Genomic DNA, 21,113 nt, shown 5'->3' with positions numbered 1-21,113 from the left:
TTTTTAAAATTAATAACCAGAATAGATCTAATTCTGCTATTCTTGGCTGCCAATCCATTGAAGCTGCCAATTCAGAACTTTGCCTTGTTATCTGGGCTGTACCATTACAACGCATGGGGGGAGCCGACGGAGAAGCCTTTCCCCTCTTGAAAGGTTAAAAATAGGGGGAAAGATTACCAAAAAGCCGTTGTTATTTCTCAGTGTCGGATATTTGGCGAAACGAAAGCCGCCAATTCCCCGAAACGGCTACAATCCGTCCGTCCGTCCCCCCGCAATTTTGAAGTGGTAGAACCCAACGTTTCCTTGAGAAGAAGAAGCAAAAGACGCCCCGCGCGCGTTGCGTGCCGGGAAGCTCTGATTGTCTCGCGCTTCCACCCCTCGCCTCCCCCCGCCTTCGTGCGAAACTTCCGTCCAGAAGGAAAATCGAAAATTTCCAACGTTGCGTCACTCGGAGGGAGGGAGAGAATGTTCTTTTGGCGCTGGCCAATGGGAAAGCGGACGCCTCCTGAAGGCGGGCCAATCGGAGGCGTCGCGGTCTCAGGGCGGGGCCAGGCGCCGGCCGCGAGCCGGAAGCCGGCCGCGAGGAGGCCGGAAGTGGAGTTGAGGGAGCGGAGGTGGCGACGTCGTCCGGACAAGATGGCGGCGATGTTGGCGCCCGCGGCGGCTGTAGCGGCCGCAGCGGCCCCGGCCGGTTTCGGACTCGGCTCGGTTCGGCCGGCCGCCGCTTCGGCCGGCTGCTCGTCATCTTCGTCGTCGTCGTCGTCTTCGAGCGGCGGTCCGGGCCCTCTCCCGCCGCCTCCCGCGCCGCCTCCGCCCGGGGCGGTCCGCATCGGCGACCGGCTCTACTCGGGAGTGCTGCTCACCTTGGATAACTGCCTCCTGCCTGAGGAGACGCTTCGCTTTACGCCTTCCATGACCAACGGCCTCGACGCCGAGACCGAGGCGCAGCTCCGGATCACCGGCTGTGAACTCATCCAGTCGGCCGGCATCCTCCTCCGGATTCCTCAGGTAAGGCCTCGGGCCTTGTTCGAATTCCATCCCCCGGGCAGTTGGGAGGCGGTTAAGAAAAAGGGGGGGGCTTCGAATCGTGGCGGGGGGGTCGAGGAAGAAAAGCAGGGAACGTTAGTGAGGAGGACGTTTGGACTACAATACCCATGTTCGCCCGGGCAAGAATAAACCAGCAGTGATTAAAGGGGGTTTCGAATGGGGGGGGGGAGCAGGAAACTTAGTGAGGAGGACGTTCGACTACAATACCCATCTTAACCCGGGCAAGTAAAAACAGTAACTCCAATAAACAATAACAGTTCTTAAAGAGGGCTTCGAAATTGGGTGGTGGGAGGATAGCAGAGAACGTTAGTGAGGAGAACGTTTGGACTACAAGACCCATCTTCGCCCGGACAAGTATAAACTAACAGTGATTAAAGGGGGCTTTGAATCGGGGGGGGGGCAGGAAACTTAGAGAGGAGAACATGTTGGACTACAATACCCATCTTGGGAAGTTGGGAGTTGTAAGCAGAGATCTTAATGGATAAAGAATAGAATAAAGTCAGTGTAGAAATAAACTAAGAGTTTCTCAACCTTGGGGCCCTTGAAGAGGGGTAGCCTGCAATTCCCAGAATACCCCATGTTCCAGCTTTCTGGGAGTTGTAGTCCACCCCTCTTCAAGGGGCCCCAAGGTTGAGAAACACTGACTTATTCTACTTTTTTTATCTGTTAAGATCCATGCCAACTAAGTTTCCTGCTCTTCCCTATTCCAAGCCCCCTTTAACATCCATTGCTGCCTTCCAATGTTACTGTTTATACTTTCAGATAATTAAGATACCCCTGTAATAAGTTTGCTTTGTTTAGAATGTCAAAAGTCTGCTCTTTTATTACTGTTTATAATAATTTCATCATTTTTAAATGAGGGGAGGGGGAAGAGTCCTTGAGAGATCAGTTGTTTTCTTCCTCTTTTGCAAGCTTATCAGTTTGTAAGGGAGCTGGTGACAATGGTCCCTATTAGCATTAAAAGGAGGACTTAAGCCTGCCTTAAAACCTTTATGCAGATGCCTTGACCTGGCCAGGATCAAAGAAAAAGAAAAACAGTGCCTCTTGGCCAAACAATCTACCCTCACCGGTGTGTGGGTTGGGTGTGTGGGTTGGGTGTGTGGGTTGGGTGTGTGGGTTGTGCTGGGTGGAGATGGAAGGCATTGTTAGCAATCCAAGCATCATTGTGTTGCCATTGTAACCTAATCTCAAAATCTGCCCTTTTCAGAAATAGAGGAAAACTTAGGTCTTCTAAGCCTATTAGTTGTATAGAAATAGACAAAAGTTAAAGTATGGTGCTGCTCTTTGTAGGAAGTTAGTGTTAGATAATGCTTGTCCAAATTTCTGAAGGAAGAGGCGCTACCATGAAGCTGAATTGTGGACATTTACCATCTCAGCTCATTTTTAATAATAATAATAATAATGAGGGATTTTGTAGCCTCTGGTACTTTTAGGAGCCAATTCCAAAATTTGGAATTTGAGGATATTCTGTTCAAAGTTTCCAGTTCGGATCTGTACAAATCCAGACCAGGACTGAACAATACTGAAACTTCAGAATGAAACTCAAAATTCCAGACAATATTAGATTATGACCTCTACTATTATGACATCAACGGTGCTGACATATAAAGTACTAATCTAATTCTATATGTTAGTCATTTATTTATTATCTATTTATTTATTATCAAAATTTATATGCCGCCCAATCCCGAAGGATTACTAGTCATGTAATCATTTAAAGCTTCTTTGCTTAGATAAGTGAAATATAATAGTGCTGATAATCTTACATGTGTTCCTCAAGTTTTGTTTCATTCTTTGGTTCATCCTTCCAAAATACTTTGGATGTATGTTACTGGGCAATACTGATAATAGGATGTTTGTGAGCCTTTTGTGTACAAATGTGGTTGTGGAATTCTGGTTTGCGTTTGCTAATAGACATCTTTTTAATATAAAGTCTCCATATGAATTGGTCTAGAGTTTCCTGTTTGGACTAGAAGATCTACAAGGTCCCTTCCAACTTCATTATTGATAGTCCCAAAGGTGCTTTTTCAAGAGGCAACTGGTTTTTCTTTGAAGATATTTCGCTTCTCATCCAAGAAGCTTCTTCAGTTCCCAGAAAATCCAGTTGCCTCTTGAAAAAGCACCTTTGGAAGAATCACGTCCTAGATGACTGAGAATCTCCATAAACAGTTGTTATTGATACATATGTCATTAGGATTGTGAGGGCAGTCTTTCCACTTGAAGCCAAATAAGAAAAAGGAATTTATAAATATAAAGTTATATTTTAAACTGGAAGATGAAACAACTTGGAATTCTCTTCTCAGGACCACCACCACCCCTGGTTATTTTAAAGTATTCAAAAACCAGAGAATCTGTAGCATCCAGTGTTCTAAATCCAGGAAGTATTTAGGAACTCAGTACAAATGATCTGCCTCTGAGTCAGTTGTTTCTGCTTTCTTTTGTTTTCCAGACTTGATTAAATCTCAGGGCTTAAAAAACAGTTGAACCCAGGCTTGTAAAAATAAAAACTTCTTAAGGGGAAGTCCTGATAAGGAAGCAGGGATTGTTTGTGGGGGAGAGGGGACCGGAGGCTGAGAGAGGAATATTGCTTTGCTAACCCAGCCCAGGCAAGCCGGCATTCTGTTCCCGGAAATGTGTGACGCAATAGCCCTTTGGCCTGAAATGACAGCGATTCCCTCCCTAGCAAGTTCTTTGTTGTTTGCCAAGGAAACCAGCTGATTGCTGCTCTTTTGAGAGCAGTCTGGATATTTTAGAGCTACAACTCCAAGTTGCACTCTGGCTGATTCATCCCCAAATTCCCTTCCCGTTGTTGAAAAATCTTGTCTTGGTTTCTCCTCCCGAACTGGCAGAGTGGATTTTTTAACTGCCCCTTGTTTGTTTGTTTTTTAATTGTGCCGTTTGAGCAACAAAGAGCCGCCCTGCCCTTTCATTTTTTTCAGAGAAAGTGGGCGGAAGGCCATTGAGTGTCTTCCACCGTAGAATCCTTTTAAGTTGTCTGTCGACACCAAATAAACAACAATGCTGTTTTCTCACTTGCCTGCTATTAGAAACCAGGAGTGATGAAGTCACAGGGCCATCCTTTCAAATATATTATAAATAGTCTCCCCCCATCATTTCCTTGGGCACTGGGAAGTTTAACCTGCGCAGTGTGTATGATTTAATTTTTTTTAAAAGAAAACTTGCTTCCCTTAAATAAGAAAAAACTGGTTACTTTGGAAGTGTTTTCCCCAAGTCCAGCTAGGTATTACACAAACCTAGGAGAAGTGGTTACATGATGGGGGAAATACAGCTGCAGATGCTTTATAGATTCAGAGCTCATGTTCCATTTAAGTTTTTTTTATTGGAAGAATATTAATATATATTCTGGCTCTGCTTTTTTGTTTTCCAGGTGGCCATGGCTACAGGGCAGGTGCTGTTCCAGCGTTTCTTTTATACAAAATCATTTGTGAAGCATTACATGCAGGTATGTAGTTTATTTCCTGAAACCCCAGGGTGGGGGGTGGGGGCTGTAAACTCAATTGCCATTTTTGGAACATTAGACTATTGAAAGTTTTTCTGCTTGACATCCTGAGCTGATCTTACTAGCCGATAGATCCTGTTGATCTCGAATACAATTAATGTTTTCAGGCCTTCGGTTTAGTATCCACATGAATTGTCTTTTTCCTCTTGGGCCACATCCACAATGTATCACATGGACGCTAAATTTGGCCTTGATTGAAACATATGCTCCTTTTCCTTCATTGCTGACATTTAAGCAACTTTTAAAAGATTGAGAAATTCTACCTCCTGCGTCAGAAAGAGATGACTCACCGAAAACATTAGAGAAATTTGTTTTTTCCCCCTTTCTTTCAAAAATTATAATGAAAGCAAAGCTGAGGTCATTTAGAAAGACCTTTTTTGGAGTTTCTCTGGGAGGAGCTTAGTGATAAGGTCCCTACCTGAATGTCAGGTGTGTGTGAATCGTTAACATTCTGGGTCCCTTAATGACAGAGCTTTTTTAAAAGTACAGGTAGTCTTTGACTTAAAGCCATAGCTCACCCAAAATTTCCATTGTTATGCGAGAAAGTTGCTAAGTGAATTTTGCCCCATTTTACGACTGTTCTTGGCACAGTTGCTAATTGAGTCACTGCAGTTAAGTTATTCGCACGGTTGTTAAGTTAGCCTGTCTTTCCCCACTGAGGTCACAACGGGATATCATGATCCTGGGACATTGTGACGGTCATAAACAGGAGCCAGTTGCCAAGCATCTGCCTTCTGATCACGTGACCATGTAATGGCCCTAAGAGTGGGAAATGGTCACAAGTCCCCCTTTATAGTGACGTAGTAACTTCAGTCACTAAAGGAATGGTTGTAAGTCCAGGGTTACCTGTGAAAATAAACAAAAGGGGGAGCTGGGGGAGCTTGGATGGCCTGCGTGAAGACTGGCTCAGAATTCAGTCGTCCAAATGGTTCTCTCGCAGCTCAGAATGACATTTCTGTTGTCTCTTTCCAGCATGTGTCGATGGCCTGTCTTCATTTGGCTTCCAAAATTGAAGAAGCCCCACGGCGCATAAGAGACGTGATCAATGTATTCCACAGACTTCGGTTGCTGAGAGAGAAGAAGTAAGTATGAAGTGCGGCGGGCTTGAGGGGGGGGGATGTCTCAGTTCTCGCAGTTTCTAGTTTGGCCTTTTTGCAAGAATTCTTGTACGGCTCGACCATCACACACACACACATGCCTTGTCATTCATGTTCTGGCCACTTTTCCTGCATCCACCTGCGCTATAGGGGTGTTTTAAGGATCCCGTCTTTCTTGGATTGTGGATCCCAACCAATCCGGGAAGAGGGTTCGCAGCTATTCCTCCCCTTCTGTTCACAAAGGAGATCGTCGCTGGGGTTCTTATCTCCAGATTTTTTGTCCCTATCTTGGCAAGAGGGAGACTGCTATTATATTGCTAGAAAAAATATAATTGCTGGAAGCGCTACAAGGGTGAAGCTTTGCATGGGCGAAAAACCCATTCTGGGACTGAAGAATAGGTTAAAGAGGGGAAATTCAGGCTCGAATTGGGTGCCTGGCACTCACCAAAAGGATCTTGCAGGTTCCAGATGGAGAATTTAAACCTTTCTCGATCTGGTTCCCTTCAACTGTATTGGATTGCACCAAGGGATGAGGTGTTGTGGCCTGCTGGCCCCTTCAGCAGCTGAATCAGGAGTAGGAGTGGGAGTCAGGGTCAGCATCGAGGCAACCTGAGGGGAAAGAGGGAATGGAGCTGTCGGAGAGAGAGAGACAGAGGAAAAGCCTAGGCCGTCTGTCAGCCCTCAGATGGAGAGGCAACAGCCCCCAGGTCTGGAGGTGGCTGATGAGGAAGAGGAGGAACAGTGCCTGACGCATGGATGTGCAGAAAGCGGAGAGGAGAACAGTGGAAACCTATGGGCCGGTTCTTGGGACGGAAGAGCCACCGCTGCTAGCGAAGCCCCATTCTAGCTATGGGGATAAAAGGAAGGGGGCGGAGATGAATAGATGTGGCAGACAACTATTCATCTTCCGGCCGGCCGGTTTTGTTAGCCTGCGGTGAGAGGCTGCCGGCATTCTTAATAAAGAAATCCTTTGAGTTCATGCCAGAGAGTTTGTTGTGTTTTGGGAGCTGGGTCAGAACATGAGGGCTATGGCTTCAATTGAGTTGATTTTTCCATTCAGACTGTACAAAAAGCTGGCACTAAGACTCCTCCTGTGGCGTTTAGGCTGTTGAGGTTTCAGCCAAGACCTCCTTCCTTCCTTCCTCCTCCACGCAGGAAACCTGTCCCCCTAATACTGGATCAAGAATACGTTAACTTGAAGAACCAAATTATCAAGGCGGAGAGGAGAGTTTTGAAAGAACTTGGATTTTGCGTGCACGTGAAGCATCCTCACAAGGTTCGTATTAGGCTTCCTGTTTTTTTCTTCCTTATATATCTGTTGCCTGGGCAGACCAAAGAATTGGACTTTCTCTCCTCCCCCTCCCCATTAGAAAAAGATAACTCTTTAAGGCCCACTGTGTCACCTGTGACTGAACAGTTGGATTCCCATTTTAAGCGCTGATCACGTTTCTATGTTAAGGATTGCTTGTTTCAATCCGCATGACAGGAGGGGGGGTCTTTTGTATGTCCAGGTAACTCTGTAAATGTTTCTCGGTTGTGCATCAAATCTTCCCAGATGCTCACATCCTTGTGCAAGGGAGTGTTTTCTCTTTCTTCCTCTCTGCTTTGCTGTATGGCTTCCTTTTTTTTTTTTTTTTTTTTTTGACTCAACAACATTCAAGTACTGTTCCCTTTGAGAGTGAAACAAGCTGGCAACCTCATAAGAGCGGGAATAAAACTGCATCTTCTCAGTGCTTTTAAGTCCCATCAGAGGTGTGTTTGAATTACACTACGCCTCACAAAGACCCTGGTTTTGTCTCTTGGTTGTGCCAGGAAAGGACACCAGGATTTCCCATTCAGGCCCCTTTGCAGTTTTTCCCAACCAAATTGCATCCCTCTCTCTAATCTTCTACAATCGGAGCCCCGCGTCTTAAGAAATTACATTATCCTCAGTAAAGTCCTGGTAGGTTTTTTTTTTTTTTTTGCAGGGGAGCAGAGCCTGGTGAGTGGACTGTTTCTCCTAAATTTGCTGGCTGACCCTCACTCTGCACTGTCCCTCACTATATAATAAAGGGGAGTAAGGGAAAACTGGATGAAATATTTTTTGCATTAATGAAATCTGGTTTGTCAGCTTCAGAAATGAGGATATCACAGCCGTAGTTTAGGGTTATCCGGAGCAGTAAGAGACACCCATCTCCTATGCATTGTGGTTCCCATGAATTTTTCTCTTCCGCCATGCTCTGTTTAATTCCTTTCTTGGCATTTTTTTTATTTTTTTTACTGAGCTGTGATGGCGGAGCGGTTAGAATGCCGCGTTGCAGGCTTCCTGCTCGCTGCCGTCGGTTCGATCCTGAACGGCTCAAGGTTGACTCAGCCTTCTGTCCTTCCAAAGTCAGTAAAACGAGAACCCAGATTGTTGGGGGCCAAGAGCTTGATTCTGTCACCCCGCTTAGACAGGGCTGTAAAGCATCACGAAGCGGTAGATAAGTGCTGTTGCTTCTCACAATATAAGCTCCTAAGCCTTTTCCCCATCGGGCAGTCTTACTCGTTCCTGGGCATGCTCTGAAGCCCAAAGTAAGATAGATTAGTTCTTTTTTTTAATCTCTTCAGCAATTGGTACAGTTTTTGGGTGGATACTGAAGGAGGAAGCTCTCTCCAGTTTTAACTTCCTTTGGAACAGGAACAGGAAAACAATCTGAGCAGGCTGAAGAGAGCCAGGGCTGGAAGCATTAAATGTTCAAGAGAAAGCTTTGCATTATGTGTGGGTACTTCTGAGTCTCACTTCTCTGCTTCTGGAGGACATATATATATATATGTCCTCCAGAAATATATATATATATATATATTTATAGAACTAGCTGATACCCTGGGGTTGCCCAGGTATTTATTTATAGGGGGAAAATGTCCGGACCAAACGTAATTTCTAATGATGGATTTTTTCCCCATACCAGAGGGAGCCCCCTTGTGGAGTACTGTGAAGCTGTTATCATGGCAACTCCACTGCACTGTACAGTAAAAGCCATTTTATGGCGGTACAGTAGAAGCCATTTTAAGGCACAACAGGCTGTATCTTAACAGAACATACACCACCGAGGAGTTTTAGGGATGTCTTAGCCCCCACAGTATTTGTCTCCAGAGAGTAAGTCATCTATGTACCAAGTTTGGTTGAAATTGCTCAAGGCGTTCCAGAGTTATGCTGGAAAACACACACACACACACAGACATTTATTTGTGTGTGTTTTCGTAGATTTTCACGCGTGTAGGTATGCTGGTCTTGTTGTATTTGGGTCTTTTCCTGGGTAAGATTGAGATTGTCTTGGCAACGTTTCAGCGAGGTCTCACTCGCCATCTTCAGGCTGGTGTTTTCGGCTTAAAGCGTGGTTGGAGCTGCCGTCTTTCTATAAATCTTGGTGTGTGTGTGTCTGGAGTGCTGGCTTTGTTTCACAATCCAGTTACTGAAACAAAGCCAGCACTCCCCCCCCCCCCCCAAAAAAAAACAAAGATTTAAAGAAAGACAGCAGCTCCGACCACGCTTTAAGCCGAAAACACCAGCCTGAAGATGGCGAGTGAGACCTCGCTGAAACGTTGCCAAGACAATCTCAATCTTACATGGGAAAAGACCCAAATACAACAAGACCAGCATAGAGACACGCACACACACACACACACACACACACTAGCTGTGGCTCAGAGCAGCTTGTCAAAGAGGACATTAGCTCAGCCGGCCTCCTCTCTAAATGAAATACCTCTGTCCGCTACTTGACCACGTGTATAACTCCGTCACCCGTATCTTCCAGATAATCGTTATGTACCTTCAGGTATTAGAATGTGAACGTAACCAGCACCTGGTCCAGACCTCATGGTAAGTTGACGTTTCTTGTTTCTCTTGAGGCCAGCGGGGGCAGTGGCAGGAATGTGTCATAGTTGGGGGCTTTATGCGTGTGCCCCACTGCCGTGTTCGTGGCCTTCCTTTTTTAAAACAAAAACAAAAAAACCCCGGAATGCCACCTCTTGTCCCTCCGAGTGGGACGGGCCTCTTTGCTAAAAGAGTCAGACACACACTTTCTCTTAAAAATGGTAAGAGAGCGGATCTCTTCCCCCCCACCCCCTTTTTGCTCTTCCTTTCTTTTCCTACTGTGGGAAATTTTGAGGGAAAGTTCCAGGTTTGGGGGGGGGGGGGGTTGGAAGGAAAACATGATGTTCTACCCATTTTGCATAGGGAATCCTTTGAAGCAGGCGGGCACCGGAAGAAAATTAACTTGGAAGGTTACAAAAGCAGTTTCCATGCACAGTGTTTTGTCGTTGAAAAAGCACACTGCCCTGGGTGGGTCGTATTCTAAGTGTGGGGTGGCAATCTTTTAGCACAGGGGTCCCTGTGGGCCGCATGGCCTATTTGGAATTGGGCCACGCAAATGGTGGGCAAGAAGCCCGTTGCGTGAGTGTTCAACTGGACGGGCTTGAACGCTCACACAGCCCAGTTCCCCTCTCCCACCCACCCCAGCTAGGCCGCCAAGCCGCGACACTTGGGGGCCTCTCTTTTTAACGCATAACCTTTTGGGTGACTAGTGGCTCCCTGTCCCTTTACAGCAGCTCCCTGGCAACCAATAAGCCTCCCAAGATGGCATCAGCCACCTTGTCCGTGTCCCCGTTTCCAGGTTTTGGATCCTTAAAATATATCTGTTCTGTTCCACGTTGGTGTTTTCTGAATCTCAGTCCTAGCCAGCCTCTCCCCTTTCCTCTCCCCCTGCCCCCCACCCGACCCCCGTAGTAAGAAAGGTAGCAGCTAACCTGTGAACCTACCAGGGTGTAAACATTGATCTCAAAAAGCGAATTGTTATGAACTGTCTGGCGTGGTTTGGAAGGAGAACCTGTTTTGACTTTCTTTTTTTTTCTGTACTCTTTTGATCGAAGGGTAGCCTCTGACGGGTAAGTGACTAAGACCTCCTCTGCTGCCCACGAACAATGGTGCAGGGAATACTGGCGTCTTCAGTCAAACCCCGAGCAGGCTCCAACAGAGAGAAGGCTGCCTCTCTAGACAGGTGGTATGCGTCCGCTAGTAGAGTTAAAAACTGGCCGAACTGCTGCTTGTTGATTTTTATTTCGATTTTATTTCATTTCCCCCCTCCTTTGTTTTCCAATCTCTCTTCCATTTTGTTTGCACACTTTTCCCCCCCCAGATGAGCCTATGTTATTTACTGTCCAGGTGCTCTGGTGATGCTATCATGTTTGATATCTTAATAGTTCAAATGCAAATGTTTTGATTCAACTTGGCTGTTCTTATATTTTTTTCTTGAATTGTCGCTGAGGTTTGGGATGAGAGGGAACGGGGCTCTAAACGCTGTAAATCTATTATGATTTTGTATTGTATTGTAATTATTATTTTTTAAAAAAAGGATGTCAACTTTCCTGACTATTATGCACATCGTATGTATGGCCCAGGTGTTCTATTTGGACTTTCAAAAGTTGGATCTTCACCGTGGCCTTCCAGAACAAATGCCTTCAATTATTGTTGAATTCGAATGTTTGATTCTCTGCTGGAATTACTGCTGTTTGATAAAAGTTGGGGGGGGGGAGAAGTCCAAGAACTTATGTTGCATAACCACACTTTTCAGTTGTTTCCAGATGCTGTCCTTGATCATTTAGCTCTTGTAACTCTGGGATGTCACCACAATTAGTTCATTTTGGTGTGTCTTCTAATCTAAACTGAAGTAGTTCCATTCAAAGGTTAGTTGGACAACTGGTCCCACCCTCTTCGTCGATCTAGATTGGCACCATCCGAGAATGGTTGTTATTATTATTAAGCCCTTCTTTTCATCCCCTGGTTTTTCCATGCCCCAAGACATGTTGAAAGATGCCATTCAGAACATTCCAGTGGGCATAAGTACGGGTAGTCCTTGATGTACATCAATTCATTTAACGACCGTGCGAACTTACAATGACACTGAAAAACATGACTTCTGGCCATACGGTCGTGCTAGCATGGTCACATGACCAAAACTTAAAACACTTGACCACTGACTTATTTATAACGGTTGCAGTGTCCTGAAGTCACGTGATCCCCCTTTTGCGACCTTCTGACAAGCAAAGTCAACGGGGAAGCCAGGTTCACTTAACAACCATGTTATTAACTGAACCACTGCCATTGACTCGCCTAACAACTGTGGCAAGAAAGGTGGTAAAATGGGGCGAAATTCACGACGTCTCACTTAGCAACACATTTTTGACTCAATTGTGGTCGTAAATCGAGGACTACCTGTACTATGGGAGGACAAAGGGCATTCCTGTTAAATAATTGTTGGTTGGCCCCCCTTTTTCCCCCTTCCATTTTTGCACCCGAGTCATTTTTTTCATCATTCTAGACCTACACACAGGTTCAATAGATACCGTATTTTTCAGAGTATAAGACGCACCTTAGTTTTTGGGGAGAAAAATGGGGGGGGGGATTCTGCCTATGAGATATTCATTTTTATTCCCATAGCACCAGAAAAGCAAGCAAGCACTCACCATTTGCCTTTTTTTTTCTTTCCCCAGCAGAAAAATCTTAACTAGATCCGAGCAGTCAGCCAAAAGCATTTAAGCACTTAAAATGTAACAAAGCTGAATCAACAAACCAGCCCAGCACTTGCCTGAAGGAAACCATTGAGAAAACTCGGATAACAGGAAAAATCCCTGCCTTGCCCTTAAAAGGGATTATCCCCCCCAAAATAGAAATCAGGGTATCCACAAGAACTCTCTGCTTTGCCCATGAGAGGATTATCTCCCAAAAATAGAAACTATTTTCTATTTTCTACAAAAATAGAAAAGAAGTACCTCTTAAGGCAGTCTTCAAATCTTTTTGTGGGTGGCTTCTCCCAGCTGGAAGGAACTAGGGAAAAATATTCAAAGCTTTTTTTCAGCCCTAATGAGATGCTAATGAGTGATCTCATTAGCAAGAGCCAAGGTGGCGCAGTGGTTAAAAGCAGCACTGCAGGCTACTGCTAGATCAGCAGGTCAGCGGTTCAAATCTCACCGGCTCAGGGTTGACTCAGCCTTCCATCCTTCCGAGGTGGGTGAAATGAGGACCCAGATTGTTGGGGGCAATATGCTGACTCTCTGTAAACCGCTTAGAGAGGCCTGAAAGGCCTATGAAGCGGTATATAAGTCTACTGCTATTGCTATTGCTATCTTCACTTTGCTTTGCCTGAAATGGAGCTTCACTGGTTAGCACCTCATTAGGGCTGAAAAAAAGCTTCCAAAAAGCTACATTCCACCCTCTTTTTTTGGGGGGGGGGAAGGTGCGTCTTATATTCCAAAAAATACAGTAGATTCTTGTTATAGTAACAAAATGCCTCTCGGAAATTAAAATTCCCCCGTGTGCAAATTATTCACAAGAAGTAGGCACCCCATGCGTAATGCAGCCTGTCTCCTAGGCTCATAAACCCCATCCAGCAGACGACAACTTGTGTGTGTGGGGTGGGGATACTTTTTTAAAAATTATAGGTGTTGAAAACGTACTGTGTTGCTTGCATTGCCTTCCGTGTTCCAGTGTGTGCAAAACGGGACTGATCAGAGGTCCATGTGCTGTGTGTTTTCACTTCATTCTGTGAACATTTGTTTTGAGAGACCTTGTTGCAGCCGGGCGGTTAAGAACAGCCCAAGGAGAAACCCAAAGCTATGTTCGACTTGACTCAAAGGATGGGACGTTGTGTTCTGGCTGATTCCCTCAAAACGGATTTGGGTCCAGTGGTTTCCTCCCCCCACAAACACGGAGAATCTCCCCATCGGAAGCGGCTTGCGACGGAAGAGGCCGGCTGTTGGAAAAGCCCTGGATTTCTGCACCTCCCTCCTGCGAAACCGTTGAACCTGTTCCCGCAGACTTGTTTATTTTGGCACTGTGGACGTGTTGTGGTGGGAGAGTTTTCAGACGGCTGCGACTTGATCCCTGTAAACCTTGTGCTTGGCGTAAGGCCAGCCCAGTAGAGCATGTAGCCGAGAGGAAAGTTAAAAGCAGGTTCTCCTTCATAAAAAACACCCACGTACAGTTGATAACGTTCCAGATCAATGTTCTAGATTGATGCTCTTCTGCGAGATGAAGCAGCCCGTTCCCATTCCACCTTGTTGGAGTTCACAGGGTTAGCTAGCAGGAAAAAGTTCCCTTAAATTGCAAAAGGAGGAGGCTTAATGCTGTATAGGAAGTAATTTTTTTTTTGGAGGGGGGCAGGTTAGCAACTCCTATTTCTTTCTTTTCTCCCCTTCCCAAATTATCTCAGGAATTACATGAACGACAGCCTGCGAACAGATGTTTTTATGAGATACCAACCGGAGACGATCGCTTGTGCCTGCATTTACCTTGCTGCTCGGACACTTCAGGTTGGTGCATTAAAAGAAAAAAAATGTTAGTGTTGCCTAGCAGGATTGCTGTTTTTTTTTTTAGTGAATCGTTTCCACCACAGAGTAGAGAAGGGTCAGCCTATTCTCCAAAGCACCCGAAGGCAGGGCAAGAAGCAGTGGGTGGAAACGAAGCAAGGAGACAACCGGTTAAGGAGAAATTGAATGACAGGACAATTAACCCCTGGAAAAGCTTGCCTCCAGAAGTTGGTGCTCCAACAGTGGAGATTTTTTAAGAAGAGACTGGATATCTGTTTGTTTGAAATAGTATAGGGCAGTGGTGGCGAAACTGTTCGGCACCGAGTACAGAGAAGGGAGTGCATGCACACTCGTCTGACGAGGGCTGCGGCCTGGAAGAGGAGTTACCCAGGGGGCATGCGTGTGCCGGAAAATGAACCTCCGGTTTCCAAAGTCTTCTGATTACTGGCGCACATGTGCTCACACCAGAAAACGGGAGATCAGCTCCTCCAGGTTCTGGCACTACCGAGCACCCAAAGGCCAGCTGATTGTTGCATGCACTTTCCCGGAAGAGGAATGGGCAACATCCTATGTGCCAGGCAATATGGGCACATGTGCCATAGGTTGGCCGTCATGGGTATAGGGTCTCCTGTCTGAGCAGTGGGTTGGGTTAGAAGACCTCCAAAGGCTCCTTTCAATTTTGTTATTCTTTTATTTTTCTGTATTGAGCGTTTAGGGACTTTTTTCTTCTCACAGAAGAGGAAAGAAATGTAGAAAAGTAGGCTAGGAAATTTAAAAAAAATGACTCAGAAGTAATCCAGTGTTTTCAGGCCTGGGCTTCTACAAAAGTCATGTTGATTCTCCCCTTATTCCCCCTCACCTACAACAACAAAAAAAAAGCAGCGTTGAAAAGAAAAATGTGAATGGGATTGCAATTCAATGTTTTATATTTTGAGTCTCAAAGCTGGTATGGTACAGCCTTGTACTATACAATTGTCATTGTACAAAATAAATGACAACGAAATTGGTTTAAGGCCTTCCTTAAAGTGGGGGAAACTGCCTTTTTGGAAACCATCCGTCAGGAGAATTTTTCGATTTTGAGAAAGCGAGGGATATCCTGAGAAGTAAACCAGAAATTGGGATGATCCCAAGTAAAACTAGTTTGTTTCAGTCTCCCAAGTTCTCCTCCTCTCCTTCCTCTTTCGCAATAGCACTTAGACTTATATACCGCTTCATAGGGCTTTCAGCCCTCTCTAAGCGGTTTACAGAGTCAGCATATCGCCCCCAACAACAATTCGGGTCCTCATTTTACCCATCTCGGAAGGATGGAAGGCTGAGTCAACCCTGAGCCGGTGAGATTTGAACAGCCGAACTGGCAGTCAGCTGAAGTAGCCTGCAGTACTGCACTCTAACCACTGCGCCACCTTGGGCCCCTGTCAGGATCAAACTCCTGGCAGTAGGCAGAGTCGGCCTGCAATCCTGAATCCTAACCGCTGTGCCACCGGGGCTCTTAAAAAGAGATTGATGACGTTGATGTTAGGTCAGCCCTTGGGATGGCTTTCCCAAGGAAGCCATCTTGAGAGTTTGAAAGCGCGGCTGCGATTTGGGGGGCCCGTTACTACAACCTACAAAGAGTCTCCCAGAGGGGACCGTGTGAAGGGCGACACATGTCTTCTAGCTGATGAACGAGCGATGCCTTTCCTTTGCAGATTCCTCTTCCAAACCGCCCTCACTGGTTTCTTCTCTTCGGAGCTACCGAGGAGGAAATTCAAGAGGTCTGCCTGAAAATCTTAAAACTCTACACAGTGAAGAAGGTGAGTAGCTGGGTCGGGTTTGTGAAATGGGAGGCCATGGTGGTTGGTTAGCAGACTCTTTTCTCTCCCTGAGGGGCTGGGAAGGTTACGGAGATCCACCTTTCCGTCCATCCAGCAGTCCATGATCAAGCTTGCCACGGGAACTGTACTCTGATTTCTGTTGGGGGTGGGGGAATACAGATCGTCCTCTGCTTACAACCCCAGTTGAGCCCGAAACCTACGTGGCTAAGTGAGACAGTTGCGAAATGAGTTTGACCCATTGTACGACCTTTCCCACCAATGTTGCTAAGTGAATCTGGCTTCCCCCTCTCCCCACACTGACTTGGCTGGTCAGAAGGTCGCAAAAGGGGGACACCACGGCCATTGTAAATATGAGTCAAATTTCCAAGCATCTGAATTTCGACCACCTGACTGTGGGGAATGCTGCCCCAGTCACAAGTGTGAGAAATGGTCCTGTCGCCTTTTTTTCCAGTGCCGTAGTAATTTTGAGAGGCCACTATAAATGAACTGTTGTGAGTTGAGGACTTTACCTGTACTTCATATCCTTGGGTCCTTTTCCCTGCCCTCCACCTGCCCTGCCCTTCAGCGTAGCCTTTTCAGGTAAGCAAAGGATGCCTTAAAGCGCTGTCTCTCTTTGCCTCCTCAGATTGACCTGGCCGTTCTGGAAAGCCGCGTAGAGCAGCGGAGGCTGGCCATGGAAGAGGAAAAAGCCCAGGCCAAAGGCCTAGTGCCAGAAGGAACGCCCCATCTGGCCGTGTCTGGTTTTTCTCCAATCCCCAAGCCCGGTGAGTGTCCTCATGGCCTGCCAGCGGCCAACAGAGCTGGGAGCAGATTCTGACAGTGAGGAGGTTGGGGAGGAACATGGGCCAGTCCTGGAGTCTGAAGAAGGCTCTGGTGATGGTTCTGTGTGGGAGAAGGGGCCCATCTTGTTTTCGGTTTCTTGAGGGTTCTTTTTTCCCTCAAGAATCAAGCAGTGCTTGCCTAAAATTTCTAATGTCCCCGGATTGGCTGGGTTTTCTGACTTCTTGTCGCTTCCCCCCCCCCCTTCTCTAGAATCGCCAAAAGACACCAAAGGCAGCATTAAGCCTTCCCCGCTGCCTGTGCAGGCAGTCAAAAATGCCAAGAGGAAGACCGAAGGGATGAAGAGATTGAGGTCCAAAAGTCCGATTAATGGGTAAGATTTGGGGCTAGAGGAGTTGTTTGGGGGAGGGTTTTTCCCCCAGTGTGGATCCAGATGTCTTCCTACCTACCTATCCTTCTTCTTTTTCTTCTTTTCCTCCTCCCCCTCCCCCTCTCACAGTGTTTCCCAACCTGAGCCACTCTAAAGGCGTGTGGATTTCAACTCCCAGAATTCTCCGGTCAACCCTGGGGAATTCTGGGATTCCTTAAAGGAGCCCAGGTTGGGGAACCTTGCTGTAAGCGAGGCCCTTATTTTTAAGATTACCCTCTGCTGTGAAAGTTCTTTGTTTAACTGGAAAAAAACATCAACCCTATCCACTGTGTCACTTCCCTCATTCTTTGAATCCACAGTGTTCAGAAAGGCCGCGAGAGCAGGAGCCGCAGTAGAAGCAGAGAGCAGAGCTATTCCCGATCCACGTCGCACTCCCCTTCTCCCAAAAAGAGGTAGGCTGCCGAAAGGCTGGAGCTGACTTGTTGGCTCTACCGGCAGTTGCTTTGAGCCACAAGAACCACCGAAAGGGTCTTTGTAATAAAAGTATCAAGCTGGCACCCGGGGAATGCAAAGCGGTGGGGAAATGGTTTTCTTGAGGTTAAAGCCTGCAGAGAGTGGATTTGGCAGCCTGGCCTAGCTCATTGCTCTGCCAGGCACAAGGCCTCCTGCTAGACACAGATGGGGATTTGGATTGCAAATATGGCTTGGTTTCTCCTCCGGCCAAAGACATTTGCTAGCTGGGCATTTGGCCCTCACTTTTAACAGGTGGGAGTCAGTGGTGGGATGTTGCCGGTTGAACTGGTTCAGTGAGTGCGTGCTTTGCGCGCATGCGTGCCTAAAGTGCTTGCACACAGCATCCAAAAATGGAGCATTCAGAAGCTCAACTGCTTACCTTCTAAGTCAACAAGGGTAAGCAGAAGGGGGGGGGGGAATCAGCTGTGTCGCTAAGTGGGAGGAACTAGAAAGCAAGAAATAAAAGGATAGGATGGAGTGGGGGGGGGACTGATCGTCGGTGCTGCTAGTTCGCCCGAACTGGTCCGAACCGTCTGAATACCACCTCTGGTTGAAGTCAATTACAGGTAGTCTGCAACTTACGACGGTTTGTTTAGTGACCATTCAAAATTATACCAGCACTGGAAAAAATGATTTATGACTATTTTTCACACAACCATTGCAGCATTCCCCTATGCTCAGTTGATCCAAATTCAGATGCTTGGCAACTGGTTCATATTTATGACGATTGCAGCATCCCCAGGGTGTGTGTGTGTGTGTCACGGTATCCCCTTTTGCGACTTTCCGACAAGTCCACAGACAAAGCCAGACTTGCTTCACCAACAAATGACTAACCTAACAGCTGCCGCGATCCACTTAACAACCGTGGCAAAGAAAGGTTGTAAAAGGGGGCAAACTTTAACAACTGTCTCGCTTAGGCACAGAAATTTGGGGCTCAGTTCTTGTGGTTGTAAGTTGAGGACCACCTGTAGTAGGAAGCCAGCCTTTTCAGTCTCCATTCCCAAGATTGCCTTAACCCAGGGCTGTCAAACTTAATTTCATTGAGAGACGCTTGGGTTTGACCTTTGGGACAGTGGTGGGCATGGCCAGCTTGACATCACTCATTGTCAGGGTTCCCAAAAACACCCCTAACGAAATAAAACTCTGAGGCTTGAGTTTCCTCAAAGTTCCACTTTATTAGAAATGTCATGTTGGCACATCTGGGAAAACCCAAATCTGAAAGCTTCCAGGTTTTCCCCATCCAGTTGAAAGTTCAAGATCCTACCCTCCACACCCACAAGTCCATCCCATGGTCCAATGTGTTCCACTGCCACGCTGGCAGCTTCCACCCATCCAGTTCCGGCCAGGTGTATGGTCAAGGATGACCTTGGCTTTCTCACAAGAATGTTGTTATGGCTACATATCACCCAACTCTGTATAATCCCCACTCCATTTCCCCACAATAGAAAATGAATAGTAGAAACTGTGGCAGGCCTGAAGTCCAAAAGAAAAGATGGCCTGCAGGCATGACACCCCTGTTGGGGGTGCCTGCGTCCCGAGCACTCTGCTATCGAGCTCCGTTTTCAGCTGGGATGGCCTGCGATCCTCTCCCAGCAAAAGTGGAGCACAGGAGGGCCACGTTTTTGCTGGCAGTGGTACCACGGGAGGCTATTTCCAAGGCGGCCCTGTGAGCCAGATCTAAGCACACCGCGGGCTGGATGTGGCCCCCCGGGCCTTGAGTTTGACACCTCTGCCTTAGCCAGTATAAGCGTAGGAGGAAGCAAAACGATTCGCCAGGCAAATTCTTCCTCAAGTTTTCAAAATTTTTTAAAGGTGCCTTGGTGGGGCAGCAATAAATAACCCATCGGTCTTCCTCTTCTCCCCTTCAGGAAAAGCGAAAGCTATTCCACCTCCAGCTGCTCCAAGTCGCACAGCCGTTCGAGGAGCCGCAGCGATTCGCCTCCCCACCAGTTCGGCCACACCGCCTCCACTTACCAAAGCTCCAAGATGCGCAACTACAAGAAGGACAAGGGATACAAGTACGGCTCTCCCAAAGCCCGGCGGTCTCACAGCCGCAGCTCCTCGAGATCCCGCAGCCGTTCGCGGGAACGCTCCGAGCACACCGGCAAGTACCGGAAGAAGAGCCACTACTGCAGGGATCAAAGGCCCGAGCGGCACCACCCGTACGACAGGCCGAGCCATCGCTATGACAGAGACCACCCCGGCCACAGCCGGCACCGGAGATGAAGTCAGACAACACAGCCAAAGCTCCCCACCTCCCCTCCGGCCTCAGCCACTTAGCCCTCTTTTGCCTAAGGCTGGACTATGGAGCCTTAACAAACTTCTTGACTACTAGTTAAGGGCACGGACCCTACACAGGCAAATTAGGATTGACAGGGGGCCCCCTTTGGCTTTTTACCCCCCCCCCCCTCTTGATATAGGGCTGTTGCTTGTCTGCTGGATTTTGTGTCTGCTTCCTGCTGGTGTGATGTCCCTTTGAACTGTCAAAAAGCAGGACTGTAGCCTGCGTCGGATTCTGTGGAGGAAAACCTCAGGACACTGTTCAGAGGGTTGGGATTCCCCCTGCTCCCTCCCCAATTTTTATAAAAAAAATATTTCTCACACGCCCACAGGATCTTGGGAAGTCACCCCAACAACATTTTGTTTGGTGCTAACAGCATTTTCCTTTCTCTCCGTTTTCTCTTTTTTTTTCTTACCGTGAACCTGTTTGCATTATTTCAGAAAAAGGTGATTTCCAGATTCTTAAAAAAATCTAGTGCCTATATTAGGCAGTCGCGGAGAGAAGGAATACCTGATGCTGAAATGGGAAGGATGGGGGAAAAGCTTTAACCCTTTTCAAAGTGCAAATGTGTTTCAAGTAATGTTTGGAACTTGGGAACCCGCATCCTGAGAATGCAAATGTTTACGTTCCTTAACTGGAGGTTCTTTTTCCCCACAGGCCTACTTCTTCTTATTATTATTTTTTATCCCCAGCAGAAAGAACTATGGAATAGTATTTAAACTCCACGTGTTGAAAGTGGGTTTTTTTTTAAAAAGAAGGAAAAAATCCTGGTGCTGGCCACCAATTTTCCAAGCTGCGGATGATTTCATAGAGCTTAACCTTTTACGTGGTTTAGTTAATAATAAAATTTACTCAGGATCTTTTCAAAAAGTCTGAAAGAAATGATTGTTTTTGTCTGTTCTTAGCTTGCTGAAGAAAAAGGTGTTTATATTAAGAGAGAAATGTGTGCAGCACAAGAATATCCGTTTTAGTGGTATATCTGAGCTGTCTTCCTGTTCCTTAATTTCATTAAAGTATTTGATTTTGTATTTAAACGGTTGGACTTTGACTCTTCAACCTCTGTTGAATGGCTCTTTTAGTTTGTGATACGTTTTCTTTCTTCTGCCAGATTTTTTCTGGTTTCGCCAATTGCATTGTTTTGTCTTTTTTACACAGAGCAGAAGGTTGGATGTTTGGTGTCAAATTGGATCTAGGTGACATCGTTTTGGCTTCTGAAAAGTTCTTTCATCTTAATAACAGTGTACTTTGCCTTGATGTTTCATTATCCAAAAAAATATTTCCACACTCCGGAGTGGTTTTCCACATAAAGAACATAACAACAGTTCATAATACGTAGTTGGCCTTGGCTGAGGCCCAAAACGAAACA

At 46.5% G+C, this 21,113-nt stretch overlaps 1 protein-coding gene across 4 annotated transcripts; it reads left to right on the top strand.

Moving 5' to 3' along the window:
• Positions 1-595: 595 nt before the first annotated feature.
• On the top strand, positions 596-20,781 carry CCNL2 (cyclin L2). 4 transcript variants are annotated; one of them, XM_087702298.1, is made up of 11 exons: positions 596-1,008; positions 4,436-4,510; positions 5,540-5,649; positions 6,820-6,940; positions 9,441-9,505; positions 13,893-13,992; positions 15,678-15,782; positions 16,429-16,567; positions 16,836-16,956; positions 17,313-17,405; positions 19,335-20,781. In XM_087702298.1, the coding sequence occupies exons 1-11, from the start codon at positions 637-639 to the stop codon at positions 19,690-19,692; spliced, it is 1,659 nt and encodes a 552-aa protein (XP_087558424.1). In that variant the 5' UTR covers positions 596-636; the 3' UTR covers positions 19,693-20,781. The 4 variants fall into 4 exon arrangements, with proteins under 4 accessions (XP_087558424.1, XP_087558425.1, XP_087558426.1 ...); XM_087702299.1 differs by lacking the exons at positions 596-1,008; positions 4,436-4,510; positions 5,540-5,649 and adding an exon at positions 10,555-10,685 and having other exon boundaries at positions 6,866-6,940; XM_087702300.1 differs by lacking the exons at positions 596-1,008; positions 4,436-4,510; positions 5,540-5,649 and adding an exon at positions 10,560-10,685 and having other exon boundaries at positions 6,923-6,940.
• Positions 20,782-21,113: the final 332 nt, after the last annotated feature.

Source organism: Thamnophis sirtalis, unplaced genomic scaffold, assembly GCF_051295495.1.
Source record: "Thamnophis sirtalis isolate CommonGarterSnake01/CBP01778 unplaced genomic scaffold, rThaSir2_p1.2 scaffold_15, whole genome shotgun sequence".
NCBI classification, from domain to species: Eukaryota; Metazoa; Chordata; class Lepidosauria; order Squamata; family Natricidae; genus Thamnophis; species Thamnophis sirtalis.
This window is presented reverse-complemented; position numbering and strand designations above follow the sequence as displayed.